At 31.8% G+C, this 23,821-nt stretch overlaps 2 protein-coding genes and 1 long non-coding RNA gene across 4 annotated transcripts; 2 read left to right on the forward strand and 1 right to left on the reverse strand.

Annotated features, from left to right (window-relative positions):
- The first annotated feature begins 3,901 nt into the window (after positions 1-3,901).
- Positions 3,902-12,072, forward strand: LOC146958289 (eukaryotic translation initiation factor 2 (eIF-2) family protein). Of its 2 annotated transcripts, none has more exons than XM_085739803.1 (12): positions 3,902-6,094; positions 6,803-7,326; positions 7,412-7,519; positions 7,611-7,711; positions 8,371-8,461; positions 8,558-8,668; positions 8,743-8,808; positions 9,157-9,216; positions 9,334-9,891; positions 10,298-10,417; positions 10,753-10,872; positions 11,540-12,072. In XM_085739803.1, exons 1-12 carry the CDS (start codon positions 4,138-4,140, stop codon positions 11,603-11,605), a joined length of 3,882 nt encoding a protein of 1,293 aa, XP_085595929.1. In that variant the 5' UTR covers positions 3,902-4,137; the 3' UTR covers positions 11,606-12,072. The 2 variants fall into 2 exon arrangements, with proteins under 2 accessions (XP_085595929.1, XP_085595930.1); XM_085739804.1 differs by having other exon boundaries at positions 6,806-7,326.
- A 1,104-nt stretch (positions 12,073-13,176) lies between these two features.
- Positions 13,177-13,757, forward strand: LOC146958290 (uncharacterized). The gene is made up of 2 exons (XR_015024600.1): positions 13,177-13,313; positions 13,591-13,757. It is a non-coding gene; the product is annotated as an uncharacterized LOC146958290 (long non-coding RNA).
- Positions 13,758-15,799: 2,042 nt separating this feature from the next.
- Positions 15,800-16,886, reverse strand: LOC146958291 (vacuolar iron transporter homolog 2-like). The gene has a single exon (XM_085739805.1). It carries the CDS (start codon positions 16,794-16,796, stop codon positions 16,131-16,133), a length of 666 nt encoding a protein of 221 aa, XP_085595931.1. The 5' UTR covers positions 16,797-16,886; the 3' UTR covers positions 15,800-16,130.
- Positions 16,887-23,821: the final 6,935 nt, after the last annotated feature.

Consider the following 23,821-nt stretch of genomic DNA (forward strand, 5'->3'; position numbering starts at 1 on the left):
CAAGAACAAACCTAATTTCTACCTTTTTCCTAATCTCTTCCTATGAACAAGACACTCAATGATTTTCATTCACCCATGATGTTTTCCAATTGTTTCCCAACTCTATAATCTAACCCCCAAAAGAGAACCAATCCTTAGTATTTGATTTCCTAACGATTTTCTCTTTTGGTTTCCCAAGACTCACCCAAGTTGCTCACAACAACTCTCCTTTGATGTGCTTCCCAACCCCATGAATCTCTCTCCCAAATGGCACCAACCCTCTTTTGGTTCTCCAAGATTCACATCTTAAAGCTTTAAACCTCACACAAAGACCCACAACCTATAGTATCTAAATACCCTAAACGTTCCCTCCTTTGGTTTCCATGAGATTCACAAGCTTACTCAACAAATGAGCCAAAGGATACTTAGGTAGTGTTCAGATCCAAGGAAAATTGCGTCATGATTTGCCTGATCGCGTCACGATTAAGCTCGTACACAATACTGTATTGCACCCTTATCCGAAATTTGTGTCACGATTTGGCTTCCATTAGCTTCCTCCAGGTTGTGCCTAAAAATCGTGCCACAATTGTAAAATCATGTCACGATTTTTAATCCCTCCAAAAACACAAAATTTGAGTCATTCTTCAACAATTTTCCACCTTAACTCTAAATTTCACTATCTATCTAATGGGAGATTATCTATGAAAATATTTAAGGACATGGCAGTGAGAGAGAGAGAGAGAGAGAGAGAGAGAGAGAGAGAGAGAGAGAGAGAGAGAGAGAGAGAGAGAGAGAGAGAGAGAGAGAGAGAGAGAGAGAGCAACGAAGGTAGTAGGGAGACATAGTAGCTCATGATGTGTAAATAAGTTGTAATTAAGTTAAGAGAAATGCTAACGAGTGTCCTTAGGACACTCTTTACGAGTTTAAAATAGTAAGATTTTATGAAAATTTGTGCATTCAATGCATTGGGAATTCCAACTCAATAATTTTAAAAAAAAATATTAGAGAAAAAAATCATTGTTCAAAACCCCCTTTTCAAAAGGTAAATTCAAACAACAATGTTTGAAAAATATATAAATTAGAAGAAAAAAAAGATAACTTATAAAATATATATTTAAAATAGATAAACTTTCAAATTAATACCTTTTTCATAATCAATAACCCAAATAAAAAACAACAAAGCTTCTGTAAAATAAATAAAAATTCAAACCAAAAATTTATTTTAAAAAGGACAAACTTTAAGAAAAAGGTTAATTTTCTAATCAAATTGTAAAATAGAAAAATTAGAAAAATCAATATGACTAAAAAGGTAAATTTTTAAAAGGATAATTTTTTTGGAAAAACAAATATTAAAAATCAATAGTTGAAATATAAAAATATGAAAGTTCACTTAAAATGAATAACAATTGGAATCACCTCTTAAATGATTTATTTTAGATAAAATCGCCTCTTAAATACCCTTTAAATTTTTGGATGAGTTTTTGTAAGAATGTTTAAATATTATAAAAATTTCTTTGAAAAAATTAGATCATTTTTAACCAAATATGAATCAAATATGCATTTTCAATCGTCAAAAACATAAAAATTCATTTTTAATTTATGTTTTATTAAAAAGTTCTTTTTTGTTGAGAGAGATTCTCATAATATCATAAACATTTATGCAAAAATTCATTCATTTTTTTTTTAAGTAGCTAAATGAGCCAATTCAAAATTGACATCAAGGAAAATTGAACCTGAGACCTTGAGGAAGAGCACAATCCAAGAAACTCATTCAAAATTTTGACGATACAAATGAATTGATTGAAAAGCAGAAACCAAAAGTAATTATGAAAAACTTTTAGGAGACTAAAAGATGAAGTAAAATTTTAAGATGACAAAAAAAAAATTAATATTTATAAGTAGCAAAAAGATATTTAAACCTAAACATGTTATATTTTATTTTTATTTTTATGACAACTAAAAAATTAATGTTTCGTTTTTTTTATTAGTTCTGATGCACTTGTAAAATGATGCAGTAAATCCATGAATGATTAGAAGAGAGTTTCAGTTGAAAAGTTGGGATTTTTAACGGTTTGAAAATAATAATAAAAAGCGTCTTGGGATTATTGGTTCGTCATGGTGACAAATCCTTCATAAACCAAACCCTAAACCTAGAACTTTATGTTGGACTTATTTTCTAAAGACAAGTTTCTCTTCAGCCTATCACATCTCCTTTCGGTTTCAGTGAGTGTGTTTCTCTAGCAACCACACCTATTCTCATGGTTGATTGCTATTGAAATCCTTGAAGCACGATATTGTCTCAAGGTTTGCTAGACTATTCTCATGTTTCGCAATCCTTTTCTAATTTCACTTGTTCCAATATCAAAACTTCATCTCTCGATACTTCGCTTGATATTTGTGATTATGAATTAACAAGTATTAACCCTCCACTTTCGTTTTATTGATTTGATACTTGTTAATTCATTATAAAAACGGTGAAATAGATTAGAAAATAGTTTTACATAAAATTAGGGTTCGAGGCTTAGTTTGATAGGGATTAGGTCATTAGACTCATCCAACAATCCCAAGACAGGAAGCTCATGTTCATTGTAGACATAGAAGAGAAGTTGAAGAAGAACATAAAAGTAAATAACAAGAAAATAAAGATGAACTTTTATTCAAAGAAACAATTGTCACTTATTATTTCCAAGAACAAAAGATGATTCAATATGTTTGCTAGCTACTCTATTTATAGTCTACAACTACTTAAGCCCCAAGAAATACATCAATAGAATGTTCCACAAGAAACTATAGGCTTTAGGTCAGAAATAAACTAAACAGACAGCTTGTCCGAGAAGCAAAATAAGCAAAAGGAGTGTTGTGGTGGTGGCACGGGCCGTGCCAAGCCTTCTAGTGGCTGGCTTCATATTTTTGCACCAAATCTTCGTATTTTTGGCCCAAATCAGCTTCAAATCTTCTTTCTTTTGCTCAAAGACTCAATCTTTGAAATATTTGTTCCTGAAATTAAATAACTTGCAAAGTTGCAATTGAAGTAAAATAGTTCTAAAAAGAAAATAAAAACACATAAAATCTAAATAAAACAGACTCAAATAATCTATTAAAAACACAAATTAATGACTCATCATAAAACACAATTACCCATATCAAATCACAAAATATTTTAACTTTTAACAGTTTTTAAAATATATTCGCAATGCATTTGGTTAAGGAGTGAGGTATTTTTTATTCACCATATTTTTTGAGAAGACTCTTGTGTGGATATACATATACTTGTTAAAGTAGGTACTAATCATTCAGAATCTATTGTGATTGTGCATAAACCATTCCCATGTCTATCCTTAACCTTATTAGTTGATGGTTGATGCTATAAGAGTGTCCTTTATTATAACGTAGTTTTGTCTTTTGTTTTTTCTTCTCTCTTTTAACAAAAAAAAACTTATGTAATAATATTTAATTCTTTTTAACAAATACATGGCCACAAGGAGATGGAGTGATTTAATTGGTGAAGTCATGTGTAATTTTTTTAGTAATGTTATTTAAACTTTTAAAATTATTTGAAAAGCAGTACAAAAATACATAATTCATAACTATTGATATGATTATGAGAAAAAGAAACATCCAACTAAAAAAAAAATATATGTAAATATTATATGATGTTAAACAACAAAAAAAAAGTTTGTCAACATAACATCTCTCTATTTTTTTTACAATATCAATGTATACTTTTTCAAAATAAAATAAAATAATATCAACATATACATTTGGTTAAAATTATTCTAGGTAACACAAATTTATTTAGGTAACAAAATGAAATAATATGGTTGTTGTGGGTAACTAATAAAAAAATAATAATAAAGAAAGATAAACTAAAAACAAAAACGCAAGTGGAGTACAATTACAAACCCTAGAGGCAAGGCAAAGCAACTTGGTTTGCGTTATTATTCTTTCTTCTTCGCCATTCGCTACTGTGTTTTTATATTCATTTTCACTTTCATTACACAGATTCTCTTCCTTTTCACCGCCGCACAAAGCAATTTTCGTTTTCTCTTTCCTCTTTCGCTGTTACATTGAAAACACGAATCTCGCTTTTCATTTTCCCCTTTTACACAAATTTCGTACGAATCGATTCAATTATTCGTGAAAACCCTAATCTCATAAATGGGGAAGAAGAAGCCAGCAATCCGCGACGACGAGAATCCTCCGCCGCAACAAGGCGGTGGAAAATCAAAGAAGAAGGCTCCGGTTATCGATGACGATGAATATTCTATCGGAGTGGAGGAGGTGTCAGAGGATGCGGCTCCGGTTGCGGTGGAAGAGAAACCCGGGAAAAAGAAAGGTAAGAAAGGTAATGCTAAATCCAAAAAAGATAATGATGATGATGATTTTGATGATGCTGTTGTTGTTGATGATGATGATGTGAATGAAATTGTTTTTGCTGGGAAGAAAAAAGGGAAATCGAAAAAAAGTGGTGGTGGTAGTAGTGGTGGAAGTGTGTTTGCTTCTGGATTTGGTGTGCTTGGTGATGAGGACGATGTTGATAATGATGATGAAGAGAAATCGGAGGTAACCGGTGAGGGCGATGACGATGAGGATGAACCGGTTGTTAGCTTTACAGGGAAGAAGAAATCCTCGAAGGGTTCGAAGAAAGGGGGAAGTAGTTTGTTCAGTGCATTAGATGAGAATGATGATGGAGAAGAGGAGAGTAAGAATGAAAAGGTAGAAGACGATGATGATGAACCAATCACTTTCTCGGGTAAGAAAAAGAAGTCATCAAAGGGTTCGAAGAAGGCAGGTGGTTCATTGAGTAAAGCTATTCCGGAGGAGGATAGTGTTTCTGTATCTGAGTCTGCTAAAGGTGGTGATGATGAGAAAGATGAGGATGATGTTTCTTTTGCATTTACTGGTAAAAAGAAGTCTTCTAAAAAGAAAAGTGGTAGTGCTTCTGCCAAAGTGAGTGATGAAATCGAGTTTGGGAGTGAAAGTGTAAATGTTGTGGAGGCTGAGAAGCCTAGTGTTGACAATGGTAATATAAGTAAGAGTGAAGAGGTCGTTGGAACTTCCAAGAATAAGAAAAAGAATAAGAAGAAGAGTGGGAGGACTAAAGAAGAGGAGGATGATTTAGATAAGCTTCTCGCAGAGCTTGGCGAAGCCCCTGCTACAGCACAACCTGCTGCGGCTCCTCCTCAGCAGGATGATAAAGTTCAGCCGGTTCCTGTAGTAGGTTCTGCCCCTGGTGCTTCAGGAGAAAAGGAGGGAGAAGATGAGACTGTAGAGTCTGCTGCCGCAAAAAAGAAGAAAAAGAAGAAGGAAAAAGAAAAGGAGAAGAAGGCAGCGGCAGCAGCAGCTGGAAGTGCACCGGTAATTGAAGCTGTAGAAGAGAAAGCTGAGGCAATTGAACCGAAGAAAAATGATTCGAAGACCAAAGCGGCTGACAAGAAAGTGCCAAAGCATGTTAGGGAGATGCAAGAACTACTGGCTAGAAGAAAAGAGGCTGAAGAAAAAAAGAAAAAGGAAGAGGAAGAGAAGCAAAGGAAAGAAGAAGAGGAGCGACGAAGGATAGAGGAACTTGAGAGACAGGCAGAAGAGGCTAAACGTAGAAAGAAGGAAAAAGAAAAGGAGAAACTCCTGAAAAAGAAGCAGGAAGGTAAATTGTTAACTGGTAAGCAGAAAGAAGAAGCCCGGCGTTTGGAGGCAATGAGGAGGCAGATTCTCAATAGCACAGGGGGCATGACTCTTCCTGGCGCGGACACTGGTGGACCATCCAAAAAACCTATTTATCAGACAAAGAAAGGGAAAACAACGAATCGAAATCATAATGGTGCCGCTGCTGTCAAGACAGATGAAAGTGTTGAAGCAACGGAAACTACTGCTGATTTAGATTCAGAGGAACCTGAAAAGGTTGAAGAAGTGGAGATGGAGGACAAAGTTGAACTTCCTGAAGTTGTTGAAGAAGTAGTGGATGAAGATGATGATGTTGAGGATGAATGGGATGCAAAAAGCTGGGATGATGTCAATCTGAATGATAGGGGTGCATTTGCTGATGAAGAAGTTGACTCCGAGCCTGAACCAATTGTCAAAAAAGAGATTAAAAATGGCATACCTTCTAAAAATGCTGGTGAGTTTTGCATTCTATTGGTAGTTTTTACTTTTTCCTGACATTTATGCTTGAAACTTTTGTAATTGTTGAAAACATGCTTGATACCATATCAGTTTTGGGTCCTATTGCTTCTTGGTTTTTTCGTACCTCACTAGCATAGGAAATATATGAGCCTACTGTAGTGTTAGAATTTTAGAAATATAAATTGATGCTACTTTGGAATATTTTATGGTCAAGACCTTAGTTTTTGAATTTTTTTCTGCTGGCAAGTGATCAAACTTTTGTGCATATTAATGTTGTAACCTAATAATGTCACCGGCTGCAATAAACTAGTAAATTATTGTGGGATACCCTTTCTTCCTTTGACTGCAGCAATTGGTTTCAAACCTGGAATTATGGCAGTGATAAAATTTTCCTGGTTTATATTTGCCAACACTGTATTTCTATTTCTTCCTTTGCTTCAGATAAGCATAGGATATGTTTTTTATACTTCATTGACAGTAGACCACCAAGTATTAGATCTCCCTGTATCTTGTAGGCGTGGCCAAACTTTTGTCTGTGTCAAGTGGCCTAATAATGTTTGATTGACCTGCGGAGCCAACCCCCTTCTCTAGTTGGATGGGGCATGATATTTGGCATATACTTTTGTTTACCTTGTAAAATTTAATACTTTAATTTAACTACTTTTCTGCTTATTTATATTTTGCTTTGCTTTTTCTTCCACAGCAGGTGCTACAAATAAACCTGTTACGAAGCCTGCAGCTGAAGAAACTGAAGATAGAAAACAGGCCAAAGTTGTGGTTGAGGATAAAAAGAAAAGGCACGATCCACAACTGTCTGCCGTGCCTTCTAAGCCGAGTGAAGGGAACCTTCGGTCGCCAATTTGCTGCATCATGGGTCATGTGGACACTGGCAAAACCAAGCTTCTGGATTGCATTCGAGGTACCAATGTTCAAGAAGGTGAGGCTGGGGGTATCACCCAACAGATTGGTGCAACGTACTTTCCTGCTGAGAACATACGTGAAAGAACCAAGGAACTGAAAGCTGATGCAACACTGAAAGTTCCCGGTCTACTGGTTATTGATACCCCAGGACACGAGTCATTCAATAACTTGAGGTCTCGGGGTTCAGGTCTATGTGATATTGCAATTTTGGTCGTGGACATTATGCATGGCTTAGAGCCACAAACTATAGAGTCACTCAATCTATTAAAAATGAGGAACACTGAATTCATTGTTGCATTGAATAAGGTGAGTATACTCTCATGAGCTACTACTTCCAATATATGTTTTTTACAGGTTGTTCAACTCTGTCACTGTTCTCGCAACATTGCAGGTTGACAGGCTTTATGGCTGGAAAACATGTCGCAATGCTCCAATTCGTAAAGCAATGACACAGCAGTCTAAGGATGTTCAGAATGAGTTCAATATGAGGGTCACTCAGGTAGTAAAGTTTTTTTGTTTTTGTTTTTGGTAAGTTGTGGTAGATTGTTTGTTAACGTTCGCCATGCTAATTTTTCTTGTTTCATTTCTAGATTGTCACTCAGTTCAAGGAACAAGGGCTAAATACAGAATTGTATTACAAAAACAAAGAAATGGGCGAGACATTCAGCATTGTGCCTACAAGTGCAATAAGGTAACTGTGTAGCCTTGTAGCCATAATACCTCTTTTGTGTAGCATTGTATTACAAAAGGGATTTTGTTCCCCTCCATTTTACCCCTACCAACCACCATATTGATGTTCCAGATGGGAGATTTTGTTTTCCTGCATCCAAGACTCAAATCCACAGCTTTTTAGTCACATGAAAACAACCCCAAGCCGTTGAGGCGATTACATATGTAATCTTTTGTAGTGCCAATGCTAGGATGTTGAATTGTATTTACTGTTGTAACTTTAAATAGTGTTGACGATAATATAGGAAATAACTTACAATACTGCCTACATTTTTTAAGATGCCTACATTTTACATCAATTATTTTGTTGGTAACAGGCAAGTATCTTATCTTCTTGCATCTGCTTTAGCATTTTCACTATCATTAGAAAGAGGCGTCTTTGATTGTTTCGAACATTCTAGTGTGCTTCAGAACATCTCAGCTTTGTTTGGTATCCCCCAAATTGTGTCTAACTTGTCTGTGCTCTACGTGAAATCATCCAAAGGATGATAATTTGGTAGGAGCAGAGGATGAATGCCAAATCTTTGTTTCGGGCAAAAACCATAACTATAGTATTACATATAATCTGCTGAATACTTTGTCGGTGTTTTTGTACTGATGTTTTAGTATTTAATATTTCAGTGGTGAAGGAATCCCGGATATGTTATTACTATTAGTTCAGTGGACCCAAAAGACCATGACCGAGAAGCTTACATACAGCGAAGAAGTGCAGGTTAGCCATCACTTGATGTTGAAGTGGTTGAATGCTTCTTGATCGTTTAACAATAGAGACCTAACTGTTTAACTGTTATTTGACTGTGGCTACCAGTGTACCGTTTTGGAAGTCAAGGTTATTGAAGGCCATGGAACTACTATTGATGTTGTTTTAGTTAATGGTGTTCTTCATGAAGGGGATCAAATAGTTGTATCTGGAATGCAGGCAAGCATCTCAGACTATAACCACATGTATTAATACTTGCTTTCTGCTTCTAACTAATAAAGTTTATAATATAGGGTCCAATTGTTACCACAATTCGAGCTTTATTGACACCTCATCCAATGAAGGAACTTCGTGTTAAGGTACCATTATATCTTTTGCATTCGATTTATTTTAAAGCTGGTTTGGGTAGGAAAAAGGGATTTAGAAATTTGAATGGGTCAATGGAGGCAAATGATAAATAACGTGTTAGAAGCTTAGGAAATGATTATGAGATGTTTAACATGAAGGAACCAAGTTATAGCAAGTATAGTTGTTCATAGCTCATATTGTTATGCTGAAGAGGTGGTCATTTTTCCATCATTGGAATTTGGAATATGTCAATTGAGGGGATGGGAAACATCCTCTTTAGTCTGAGGGGCCTTTAACAGAGGAGCTATATTTTGCTATTTAGTATGTCTTCCAGCTAAGTAATGGTTGTCTAATTTCAGGGATCATATATCCATCACAAAGAAATCAAAGCTGCTATGGGAATCAAGATCACTGCCCAGGTACTTAATGATATTGATCTGACTTTTATGCCAGTCTATATAACTATGGTTTTCTTCGTTTATTGTTTATAAATGTGTAGAGAATCAGATATTTGATATGATTTCTTGCTATTTCAGGGGCTTGAACATGCTATTGCTGGAGCTAGTTTATATGTGGTAAAGCCTGATGATGATTTGGAATATATTAAAAAGGCAGCTTTGGAAGACGTGGAGTCGGTCTTGAGCAGGATTGACAGGAGTGGTGAGGGCGTTTGTGTCCAGGCATCTACCCTTGGCTCATTGGAAGCATTATTGGAGTTTCTGAAAACTCCAGAAGTGAATATTCCTGTTAGTGCTATAAACATAGGCCCTGTACACAAGAAGGATGTGATGAAGGCCAGTGTAATGCTTGAAAAGAAACGAGAGTATGCTACTATATTGGCATTTGATGTCAAAGTCACCCCTGAAGCTAGGGATCTTGCAGAAGAATTGGGTGTGAAAATTTTTATAGCGGATATCATTTATCATCTATTTGATCAATTTAAGGCTTACATGGACAACATTAAGGAGGAGAAAAAGAAAGAATCTGCGGATGAGGCAGTCTTCCCATGTGTTCTGAAGATCTTACCAAATTGTGTCTTCAACAAGAAGGATCCGATTGTTTTGGGAGTTGATATCCTTGAAGGCATTTTAAAGGTATTTTTTTTTTTAATTCAGATGAACTTGTTTCAATGTGGTTGCAATGTTTGTGATGATAGCAGTTTTCTCTGCATAAGATTGTATTGCTTGCCTTGGTATAAATTCATTAGTTGTACTTTAGTATTGCACTTGCATCTGTATTTGAAAAAGGAATTAGCAATTTTATATTTATGGCCTATGGATAAGTTTAGGCTGCTGCGGTTAAAATGAGGAGATAGAAATTTTGGAACGAAATGATTTACACCTTCTGATACAGTAAAAATGTTGAAAGATTGAACTTGCTGTGCAACAAAATTTGTTTTGTTTCTTCACACTTGCTATGTAAATTTGTACCCTGTTATGTGTTCAATGCACAATTTGTTTGGTTTCTTTTAGCTTGCTCCTAATATTGTCTACTTGACAGATTGGAACTCCAATTTGTATCCCTTCCCAAGAGTTCATTGATATTGGTCGCATTGCCTCCATTGAGAATAACCATAAACCGGTTGATTATGCGAAGAAAGGGCAGAAAGTAGCCATTAAGGTATGTGCTTGAATTAAAGTTGAATTTTACATAATGAACTTGTCTGAACTCAGTTATTTTCCCCATTAAACGAAGTTTGAGATATGGATTTAAAACATTTTATTTGTACTATGATTGAGCGATGTTGGAAAGGTAAAGATGATTAATGTCTGTTTTAAGTTCTGTGTAACAATAGTTTATTATATAAACTAACTTGTTTACACCGATGGAAAAGTGACATCCATTTTCACTGATTTACAGGTGGTCTATCTTTAGACTTGGTTATTGAGAAAGAAATAAAAATGTATAGAGGTGAATAAGATAAGTGTTAATGTTCTGTTCAACTTCGTTTGCAGATTGTTGGCAGCAATTCTGAAGAACAGCAGAAAATGTTCGGGAGGCATTTTGAGATTGATGATGAACTTGTAAGCCATATTTCACGGAGATCTATTGATATTCTCAAAACTAATTATCGGGTAAGTCATCAATAACAACAATAATAAATAAATTTGTCAGTAATGATGTGTTTCTAACCAGAGTAATGATAACTCAACACACTTTTTTTGACACAAATGCAACACCAATGACTGTTCACCATGCTTATACGGTAACAGTACAATTTTTTGGCAATGTTTTTTTTATTAAAAAAGAACATACATATTTTTTTTAATATGGATGAGGATTTTCTTAACACAATTTGAGTTGTGTTAACCAATTTCACTACTGCATTAAGGAAAAAAGTGTACGCTGTTGACCACTTTTGGAACATAAATTTCATTTGCCACTTTGACTATATTAACCCGAAAAATGCAAAGCATAACCACTTATTTTACATAGTTTCAAAAAATTCACAGAAGTACATGGATTCCGAAAGTGGTTAATAATATACATTTTTTGTGGTTAATGAAGTCGCGAAATTGGTTGATGACAACTAAATTTTTGTGTTACAAAAAATACTCCTCTTTTTCTTAGGGAAAAAAATTAAGTAAAAAATTGACCCAAAAAAGGGTACTGTTCACCGTATAAAGGTGTGGTATATGTAAAAAAAAAAAAAAGTATGTCCAGTTATCATTACTCATTTAACTATTATTGGATTTTGTTGGACTGTCTCTTAAAAGTTATACCATTGAATTATTGACATAGGATGATCTGACTATGGAGGAATGGAAGCTGGTGGTTAAATTGAAGACTTTGTTCAAGATACAATAAGACTATTTTCTTTCAAGATACAACGAGAGTATTCATTAAAGATAAACAAGGTTTTCAGTGAAATGTTCGGTATAATGCCGGACTTTGAGGGATTTTTGTGAGGATGCGGTTGGGTTCACCTTGTAGATGCAATGATGCAGATAGAAGGCGTTTTGTAGTGCCAGAGTGACTTGTACAAGAAACTTCTATGCTCCTGCAGCTTGGATCCTCTGGCCAAAAGGGTAACTGTCAAGGACGAAGGTCCAAATTTTGTGATTTACTATACACATCTGTGGTATACATGGAAGCAAATAAGAATTTAATTTTCCTTTGTTCGATGAGAGAAAGCAAATATTCACGGGAGTATTCATGTGACAGACAAAATTGTTGACTTTGTCGTGTACAAATTTTCCATTTGTATACATTTGGTGTTCCATGCTTTGCATTTTGGTTTTGGGAACGGGCATAGGTATGCATGCTTGTTTGGATATGCATGTGTATTTTAAATATTGCAGCATATACTTTTCACATGGAGATCTACAACACTCGTCTGTGTAGTGTGAGAGCTGGATCTATACTCCTTTGAACAGAAATCGTCCAATGATGACAATTTCTGTCCTGATAGTTTGAATTCACTAAAAGTAATTTAGGGAAAGCTAGACATTGGTCTTTGATCAATCATTTTGGATTACATGGATTGACAATAAGAATGATCGAATAATTTAGGGAAATCTAGCGAGCAATAAGATATAAACATTACAAATATGTTCCAGAATTATAAACAAAAATAAGCCGAAAATATAGCGCGGTGAAACATTCATGAAAATAGAAAACATGTAAATTGAAATGTTGTATGAGCAAGTAAACGATAGTTGTGAACGAGGTAGAGTCAACCTTGAGAAATTGGGTACATAAAGAATGTTTAGAAAGATGCTTTGCAGGATTATTGTCATAAAAAATGTTAATGATACGCCAATTGATACTTAACATTTTTACCATTGAATATAGCTTTTGGAAATTTTTCTCGTCAAACAAGAACCATGATAATTAGGTACATGGTATGTTGGAGGGAAACCTAGAAAACAACACACTTTTATGTTGGAGGGAAACTTAGAAAACAAAACATAAATGAAATGTCGCGTAATTGGATTTGGAATAGAATTCATGACTTTATGCAGCCAACGTCATGGAATCATTCGATCAAAATTAGACGGTTCAGATCTCTAGATTTTTTTAATTTCTATTTAATATAAAATTGAACCGTATGATCGTGATCGAACATCCTTGAATATATTGACTGCACAAATTTTTTAGTAAGCTCCGTAAAATTGAATCTCTTTTTAAACCTTTTTTGTAGGGTGGAAGTGAAGAGGCTTGCAAAATTCATCGGGTCTATTGGGGCAAAATGTGTTTACCTAAAGTGAAGGGAGATTTAGGTTTGAGAAGTTTTAAAAGCATTTTAATTTAACTCTTTTAAGGAAGTGGTGTTGTAGGTAAAGGAGGGAGAAGGATGGACTTTGGCGTCAAATTTTCTCTCACATACACACACATGGTCGCGAAAATGGTGAAATGGTTGGAGGAGGGGGACAACACAGATTTAATATGGTGGATGAATATTTTTTGTATTGTTAGAGGTTATGAGGAGAATGGAGGAAACTGGTTCGTGGATAATGTTACTAGGAAAATGGAAATGATAGTAACACTTTATTTCGACACAAACCATGGCTAGGTGAGGAGGTTTTAAAGGAGCACTTTAGTAGGTTTTTTTTAATCAACATAATATATTAATTTGAACTCCGTGACAAGAAGTGCCAAAAGGGTAGTGTAAGCATGACAATAAGCAACTAGTAGGTTGTTTAAATTGGCGTTGGATATAAATATGACTGTGAATGATATGGTGTTAGGCAGCAGAGTTGAGAAAGGTTGGAGTTGGAAAAGAAATTTGTTTGTGTGAGAAAAGTTGGTGTAGGAGTGTAAGGTTATATTAACTACATATTTCTTTGCAGGATAATGTGGAGGATGCTAAAATTTGAGATATTGATCTATTTTCACTTCAAGAAACTTACGATTTGATATCAAGTTTTAAAGTAGTTGATATTCATATGTATAAAGTCATTTGGAATAAATTGGTTCCACTTAAGATATCAATGTTTGCTTGGAAATTATTGCATAACCTTCTTCTAACTAAAGATGATTTAATATGAAAATAAAATACAAATTATATCATCATCTTCAAGTGCGGACGAATATAACTTGAATCAAACGTCTAAACATTTAGTTTAGATTGCTTCTTTAAACAATATTGTTACCATAGGCCCACATCCGAGGGAGCAAATTTATCCACTCCCACATTTCTAAAATGATTTAGGAAATGTAATTCTTAATGGAGAATTAAAATTCTGTATTTTTATTTTTTTTTAATTCTGAAGCACGCATTTGAATGACACACAACTATATATTCTTACGAAGTGTCTTCGAGGGTGGAAAAAGTTTTACACATCGCTTAAAAAGTAGTCACATTTTTTAAATACTATTAGTGCTAATATCAATTTTTGGTTTAAATTTTTAATTTATTTAGATATTTTCTATCTTTCCTTAATAAATTGTCTAGTCATTATGGTTTAGACTACAACTTACTGTGTCACACCCATAATTTTTTTTGCTGTGTGCCAAAACATATGAACTAGTTGCTAAATTAGTAAAATTTGTTAATAATTAAAATTATTTTTTCAAGTTTATATTTATGAGTATTTATTGCTTTCATATTATAAACTAAAATGCAAAATAACTAGATATATTTTAATAAAGAAACGATTAATTCAATTGAAGTTTTGAACGATGTGTTATAAAACGGGACAGAAAATTTTCTCCTATATTTAGAGACAAAAGTTGTATTTAAGAATGCATATTTAGGCCCCGTTTGAATTGAGCTTGTGAAAAATAGCTTATGCAAATAAATAAGCTTTTATATTAATTCACAAGTTTTCACTAACGAAAGTTTTATCTTAATAAGTTGTTTTTTCATAAACTACCTTAACAAGCTTATGAATAATAAATAAAAGCTTATTTATTTGCATAAGTTGTTTTTCATAAGCTCAATCCAGACGGTCCCTTAGTTTAATAAAGGAGATAAATGAGCTCTACCAAATGATAAATTATTTAGGAGAATTTGAATTTGATTTTTAGATGGAACAATTCTTAACAAAACTTTAATTACCACCTGATCGAACTCTGATTACCAGACTCCTTTTCAATGAAAACAGGAGGGTTAATAACAAAAAGAAGTTTAATAAAAGAGTGTTATAAAATCTAAAATAGGCCACACCAAATGGATATGATTTTTTTTTTATCTTTATGAAATTTTCAAAACTATATTTTATTTCCCAAAAAAAAAAATCATTTTTTCTCTATAGGTTTAATACAATTTCTCTCAAAACTAGTTTTAATTTCTTCTATTTTTGTAAAATTTAAAATCTTTTTGTAAATCTTTTAAAACTTTTTTCATGAAACTCAGATTTTCTCCCTGTTTGTGTTTTGAAATTCGATATTTTATGAAATTTTCGTAAAGTATATTTTAATTTCCCAAAAAAAAAATCATGTTTTTCAATAGGAAATATAAACTAGATTAAAATTTATTATTATTTGTGTTCGTAAAGTATATTTTAATTTCCCAAAAAAAAAATCATGTTTTTCAATAGGAAATATAAACTAGATTAAAAATTATTATTATTTGTGTTTTAATGAAAATATATTTAACAAACATTGATTTTATATAGATTTTTAAATTTACCACAATGGTCACAATCGATACTTTTATTTTTTTAATTTCAGAGAAACACAAACTTTAGAAATTTTCTCTCAAATTTTTGTAAAATCATTTAAACACAAACTTTATAAAATCATTTTATAAAGTTTAATAAAAATCATTTATAATACATCACAATGGTTCAGTTCACAATTGATACTATCTTCATTCCTAAATGTACAACATCGTAGAATAAATTATAAGAATTAAGGAAGTTGATAGAAATATTAAATTTGCTGAAATATATAATTTTTTAATATATGATTATGAGAGAGAATTAATTAATTAATTTTCCCTATCATAATACTTATTGTTAGTTATATAAAAGATGTAAAATAATCAAAACTATTATGGTGAAATATAATTTATACAATTAAAAATATGAATGCGTGTCCTATAAAAAAAAAAAAAACAAGTAAATATGTCATGAAGATTTATATTTAGAGATGAAGTCGTACAAAAGTTACACCTTTTTCTTAATAATAAAAAAGGTATACACTTGTACCAAAAAAAAAAAAAAAAAAAAAAAAAGGTATACACAAACTTTTGACCATATATCGTTGCAAAGGTTTTGACAACATCACTTCCATTTATATATATGTATTATTATACAAAGCCAACTTTCTTCTATATATCTCTTACCTCAATTCTTCCAAAAAGATGAGGAGAGCTTAGCAAGATAAGTGAGATAATTAAATCTCATTAATTAGTTCACTTAATTAACATAATATAATTAAAAATCTATAGCCCACTTGACCCAATCAACTTGGTTAGTCCAAAAGTTATGGCCATAGCAATCCAACCTCCAAGTAAGACCCTCAAACAAGACCTTACCACTGGTGCCTTACCCAACACTGCACCCAACCAACCAAACACAACCAAAGCAAAACTAACTGCTCCCAAAACAACACCTACCCTAACCTTATAATCTTTAATGAAAGATGCTGCAAGAAGTGGCACCATTGCACCAATTGAAAATGCTAAAGCTGAAGCTGCTGCTGCTTGTAAAGGATTTGGCAAACTTTCTTTCTCAATAACATCTTCCTCTTCAATATTATTACCTCTTTCAATATTGTCTCTTTTTAATTGAGCAATTTCAATGTCAAGTTGTGAATAAACAGATACAAACTCACCTATTGCCATGCTACATGCACCAGCTACAAGTCCAGCAAAACCTGACAAGATCATTGCTTTTATGTCTTGTTTCACTGCTCCTACACCCATCATTAGTGATGCTGTTGAAACTAATCCATCATTAGCTCCTAAAACCGCGGCACGTAGCCATTGTGATCTTTTTGAATAATCAAATTCATCGCTTTCGATCTCTAGGGTTGCATTTTGTTGATCATGGTCATTGTTTTGATGTACAAATTTTGTTTGGTTAAGGGATGAATTATTGGATTCCATGAAAAATAATAATATGACAAAGATAATTGAAGAGGAAGGTTATAATAAATAAGGGAAAGATGGAATGGAAAGAGTAGTGTGGAAGACACACGCTTATGAAGAAGGTATTTATGGATGAAAAAGTGTGTATTTGTTGAGGGAATGGTGGGACTAGGCCACTAATTAAAAGACAAATTCTATATTCACCAAATTCATACGGAATAGGTGTATGTGTTGTTTTAATAAAGTAAATTAACTTTGCCCTCATTTATTAAAGAGCTCGTGAAAAGTTAGGAATGATTGAGGAAGTGTGTGCTCCAATATGGTGACATTACAAGTTAAAGGATAAATGGTCAAATAATGTAAACTTCTTTTTGTGTATAAAATAATATATATATATATATATATATATATATATATATATATATATATATATATATATATATATATATATATATATATATATATATATATATATATGGGATAAGATCAAATGACACCATGGTGTCAAATTAATCCTGACACCAAATCTCATCCATTTATTAATATTTGATCAAAGGCTCATATTAATTCATTTATGTAGCTCACGTGACTATTATTATTTCCAATTTTGTGTCTTCTTCAATCTTCAGGTTTTCCTAATTCATGTCTATTCTGAAAAACTGTCATAATGAGTAATTAATGACCACTAACTTTGCTTTTATATCGTTAATCACTTGTCCTAAAAAATATATTTACATATGCAGTTATTCACATGATATGCCTGAGGAAATTTCTTCTCCTATTTATTTTAGAATATACATTTCTATGGATGTAAGGATCTAAAATTTGGGTTGCAGCGAGAAGCACTGTTTGAGATGTTATATATACTATGAATTCATATATTGTTGGAGCCATTTGTTTCTAGTGATATTGTATTAGGATCCTGAAAATATATAATGGAAAAGATTTACTGTATTTTTTAAAGCTAAATGAGAGAGGGGGAGAGGGTCGAGAAAATAGTGTATAAATTAGGCAAGTTGTGATATTATTCTTTAGATGGTAAGTTCAGATTTTCATGTCACATGAGGATTAAGTGACTAATTATAAACCTTTAGATCAAATAAAATAAAAGGTTGAGATTTGGTGTCAAATTTTAATTTGACACCTTGGTGTCATTTGATCCTATCCCTATATATATATATATTTTTTTGAGTCGAGATCCGTTGACACCAGGTGTCAACGAATTCGTTGACACCAAATCCTATCCGTCCTTTTTTTATCTTAATGGCTCATATTTATTTGCTTTAGTTCTTCACGTGCACACTCTTTAGGGGATAAATGAAATCACATCCTTTTCTTCTTCCTGAACTCACGCCTGTGTATTAAAAGGAATTAACTTGTAATTATGTTTCTCACAATTTTAAAGCTTTACCAAACTTCAATTTTTAGTTAACATGATTGTCAATTTTCGTTGTTATTATCAATATTCTCTATTGATTGCTTCCCTAATTTTATTTTATATGATCAACTTCCCCTTTCTAATCTTAATGTTTAGAATCAAGCATATTACGACAAATGAATATTATAATGGAGGAAAAATATGGATTATTATTCCTACAAAGTTTTGAGATTTTGTTGCAATGGAAGTTATAAGACTGATGTTTTGAATGGCCGCGAGAAAGTACAGAGAATTGATACTATCAACCAAAAATCAAAACCTCAAACACGAGGAGAGTGTAGGAGACGCCCCATTCTAGTTATGGTGTGATCTGTTGTCAGCCGTTGGATTAAAAAAAAGGACGGATATGATTTGGTGTTAACGAATCCGTTGACACCTGGTGTCAACGGATCCTGACTCATATATATATATATATATATATATATATATATATATATATATATATATATATATATATATTATGCTATATATTGTTAAACAAGACTAACAAAGTGGCAGGAAATAATGTTAATGGAAATGTAAAAGGTGAAGCCTACGTTACCCTCTCATGATTTGAGGGTATTTACCCTCTCATGATATCAACCAATCAAATTGTGAGAAGCTTATATCATCATTTACATAAAATTTTTGTTATTCGCATCTTTACCCCCATATTCAATTAATGTGTTTTTATCTTTCCAATTAAAAATTTAAGAAGATATTTTATTTCCACTTTTATTTTTTTGGACAAATTTTGTTCTTCTTTTTTCTATATTGTTTTTTGTTCCACTTTTTTATTTTTCTACAAATTTTTGACGTTACAAATTTTTTACAACCATATTTATTGTTTTTATTTAAGCTTGGGTCCCAAAAAATAAAATTCCAAAACGTTATTTTGTCGAATATCAATTAGATTTTTATTTATTAATTAGATTATTATATATTATCATATGTTTGTATCTATCGATATTTGTCTCAACGTTATTTTATTTTATTTTGATGACTAAATGCTATTATTAACCCAAACGAATATTTTTTTTTGACAAGTTAAAAAAACGAAGACTCGTTTTAGTTCTTGAGAAAAATTGTAAGACCTAATTTAGTCTCTAAAAAATATATAATTCACTTTTATTTCCTAATAAATATAAACAGAGGCAATTTGGTCACTACTTTCTTTACATTTTTTTTATTGATGAAAGAAAGATAAAGGAAAGAAAATACGATAGAAGCAATTATTTTTAAAAGATACTAGCAATTATTTAGTAGTATAGTATAAGAGAAAATTAAATAAAATCATGATAGGAAAGACATGTGTATTTATAAAATAGAATAATATATTTAAACAAAAATTAGATATGATAAAATAAAATAAAAATTATTTCATTACAATAAATATAAAATATATTCTTTAACAATTTTCAAAATATATCATCCATTTTAGGAGAAGTCGAGCATTTTTGAGTCAACGTGATAACCACAATTTTGATTGATCTCTATTTAAGTCTCATTGTTGCTCATACATTTAAGAATAAATTTCAAATCATTGTCAAAAAAGGAACAAGCCACATTTCGACAAATCACGGGTTAAGTCTCATTATAGTTCATCTGATATACAAGTAAGGTCAAGCCATAGACAATAAATAACTAACAACAGTTCGATCAAAAACGAGTTAAGTCACACAACAGTTAATCTGATTCAGAAGAAAGCTCAGACATTTGTCAGAAAGAGTAATGCTAACAACGTTCTCTTTTGAACACCCTCCCTAATACTCACTCTCTTATTGGTTTAAATCATTATGGGTCTACACTTTGAAAATTGAACCCCACAAAGCGATGGGATATACATTGATTTCATCTAATAAATAAATGAATGTTAACCACAGTTCGAGTAATCGCGAAGACTCGCTATAGTTCATCTAATTCATAAAAAAGTTTTAACCTATGTTATAAAATGATATGATCATATTTTAATTAGTAAATTACACTCCCCTCCCTTGAAAGGTGCTTGAATTACACTCCACTCTCCTCTATATGTTAAATATACACTCCACCACCTCTTACGCAAAACATATTAGAAAACATTTCACATTTAAAATGTATTTTATGTTCTAAGTTATAAAATTAATAACAAAATATTTAAATTTAATCATCATTGACACTTAAATTACAACGAAATTAATTATTTTTTCTTCTTAAATGGTATTTTCGAATTTGTAGATATATATTGTAAAAATATTTATTTATGTTAAAATAGATTAATGTGTACTCCATTTAATTATTAAGGGAAGCATCTCATGGGGGGTATAAGTTTTATTTTCAACGGAGGGAAATGTATATTTTAACTCAAGAGGGGAGGGGAGGAAATTGTAATTCAAACTTGTTTTAGAGGATGAGAGTGTAATTGGCTCTATTTTAATTGATCGCATGTTGAGTTTCGTTGAGTTAAGGCTCATTATAGTTCGTTTGATCTAGACGAACGACTCATTATAGTTCATTCATCTAATAAAAAGTTAAGGCTCACTATAGTTATATCCAATTTGGTGGAAAGGTCGAACCTTTGTCGGTGAATGAAAAAACCATCGCTCGACTGATTAAAAGATATAATCATTGTAATGTTCGAGTAACCTCGATATATATATATATATATATATATATATATATATATATATATATATATATATATATATATAATAGGGTTTTGCTAGAAGACACATTTTATGAAGGTGTCTTTTAGCAAAGTTATAACTAAAAAGTGGAAATCACACTTTGAGGTGTGGACCGCTAAAAGACACCTTCATGAATGGCTTCTAGAAAAAACCTATAAAATAAGACATTTCTTTAATGATTTTGTTTTGTTTCAAATTAATAAAGTGTTTAGAATAATTGGTTCCTTTAATTGAACATTAAGTACAACTTAATCGTGAGACTCTATTAATTATAAGAACATTATTCTTAAAGAATACTCAGTTAAGGTTCATCGTGAATTGGTATAACATTAAAGCGTAATGATCATTATGTGAGTATACTGATGATCACGTCTCACGGATCATGGTCTAATTTGATTCTCTCCGATTTTAATTTCGATAGTCTAATTTGACTTATCCAAAACAAAACAAAAAAAAAAAACAAAAATTATATTTCAAAACAAATTAAAATTAAACTTATTGAATTAATTATTTCATAGTTAAATTAAAATTAAATTACGAGATAAGAAGTGATAGCTAGTTAAACATTTTATAATAATTTGGATCCAAAGATAATTTGGTGATATTTCTATGCTAAATAGATAATAAATTTTAGAAAATAAAATTAACAAGGGGGCGACACATCTACATAAAAAAATATAAATACTCGATTACTTTTTATTGAAAATATAAAAAATATAAATTAACAAAATTTGTATATTTAATATAAAATATACAAGTTCCGATACAATTTTACTATTTTAAACTTCTTAATATACGCAAGTTTAACATGTGCAAACTTGTACACGGTAAAAAAAATCATATAACAAAAATCAAGTTCTATGATTTTAGAAATTTAGGTGTTTTAAAATATATTTTTTAACAAAAAAGGTGTTTTAAATTCATTAATTGCACAACGTTTAGACCAATATCTTTTTTATTTTTATCAAAGAAAATAATTTTTAGACTAATATATTTATCTTAGGAAAATATAATATTTATTCATCATGTCAAAAAACTAACGTTTAAATTTGTATTGATATATAAACACATGATAACATGTATTCGTTTATGGGTTCAAGGGAGTATATAATCAAACTGATGTAAAAGAAAAAAACGTTTATACTTTTTTTTAGATCTTTCTAAGGTAGAAAAATAATGGATTTTGTGAAATTATGAGAGAAGAAGAACTAAGATTGAAAAAACACTAAGACATAGCGTAAAAAAAACCTAAAAAAAAATGGTGTAAAAAATTTTGCAGAAAAAGAAGAGATGAAATAAAAAACATAAAGAAAAAATAAAATATGCCTAAACAATTGAAATAAGGTAACGAAAGATTTCATTAGATTTCTTGATTTAAAACATAAAAATACATTAATTGAATATGGGGTGAATATGTAAATAACAAAAATATATTCAAAATACATAAAATATTATATGTTTGACTTTATTTAATGTAGTTTATATTGTTCATTTTAATTGGTCCACATCGGTAGAGGGTATTTACCCACTAATTTAGAGAGGGTAATCTAGAAAATAAAATCGATGCTTTTGTTCACGAAAAGATCGTGCATGATCTCTTTCACAAAGTAATTCCAAGAAGCAATATAAAAACTAACGATAATATTAATGAGAGGAATCGAAGACAAAGTTAAAGTAATGAAAATGTGGAAAAATATACTGAAAACCAAAACCATGATACTATATGATAAACTGTTTTATCCATAAAAGAAGCGGATTGTCAAAGTGAAAAAGAAAAAAAGATGTACCGACGTTTGAAGGAAGTTAGCATGACTCAGACAAAGGACAAATTAATGTAAATATAACCAATAAAAGTAAAGCACATATTATAATTTTGACTAATTATTAGTATATTATTATCATTATCATGAAGAGATAAAGCTTTCCGTAGATCACGAGACTTCTTAGCTTTGATCATGTTCGCCACCTTATACTCAACTTTCATATGGAGAGTTAATACCTAGGGTGCAGGAAAGACTCAAACAATGAACAAGGCCAGTCATAATTGAAGTAGAACGACCAAAATTATAGGTATAACCACAAATAAAACAACCAATATTTGATGATCCCTCCAGAAGAGAAAATGCCAGAGTTATATCCATGGCCCATATCTCAAGATTGAGCTTGCAAGAGATTGAACGAGGAGGGAACCAATTCACATTTATCTCCTTTCTATGTCCTTCAATGTAAGGTCGGGGGTAAAATTATAATGATAAATTGTGCGGTCCACAATATATTATTAACCATGATACCAAACATAATAGACTTTTTTTTGAAGAGGTTAAAATGGAATATATTGCCCAATCAAAGTGTCTTTCCTAGCACAAGGAGTACTAAGAAAAAGACAACAAAGTCACACACTATTTACAAGATAAAAACTGTACAAGAAAAAACAAGGAAAGAAAAAGCTATCAGCCGATGCCAAGCAGAGTGAACGGACTAAGCCACCAGCCATGATAATTGAAAGCAAGAGTAGCAAATTTCACCTTCAACCACCTAAAGGCTAGAGCCTTAATCCGATCTACCACCTGACCTATCGAGCTTTCTTTGTCACTAAAAAGCTTGTTGTTTCTTTCTTTACAAATTCCCCAAACTGTAGCAAACCAAATGACCTGAGTAATTGAACGACGCCTCTTTGCAATACCACCACTGACACTGAAATGCCAAACAGAATAAACTAATTCCAAATATTACGAAAAACTCATCTAGATTCTTTTTTCTTCTCATAGATTCTCTCCAATGAATATAGTTTTATTCGAGGCGTGTCGGACATTAAATGTGTTTTCTTAACTGATATTTAAATCTTGGTTCGATATATCGCCAGAGTCTAACTCATTCCGTTAGACTCAACTCTACCGTAAATTCATGTCGACTCTATAATTCTAACATGATACTAAATTTTATCTGATAGTAATATATAA

Source organism: Medicago sativa, chromosome 1, assembly GCF_051527215.1.
Source record: "Medicago sativa cultivar Bolivia chromosome 1, Bolivia_mono, whole genome shotgun sequence".
In the NCBI taxonomy this organism is placed as follows: Eukaryota; Viridiplantae; Streptophyta; class Magnoliopsida; order Fabales; family Fabaceae; genus Medicago; species Medicago sativa.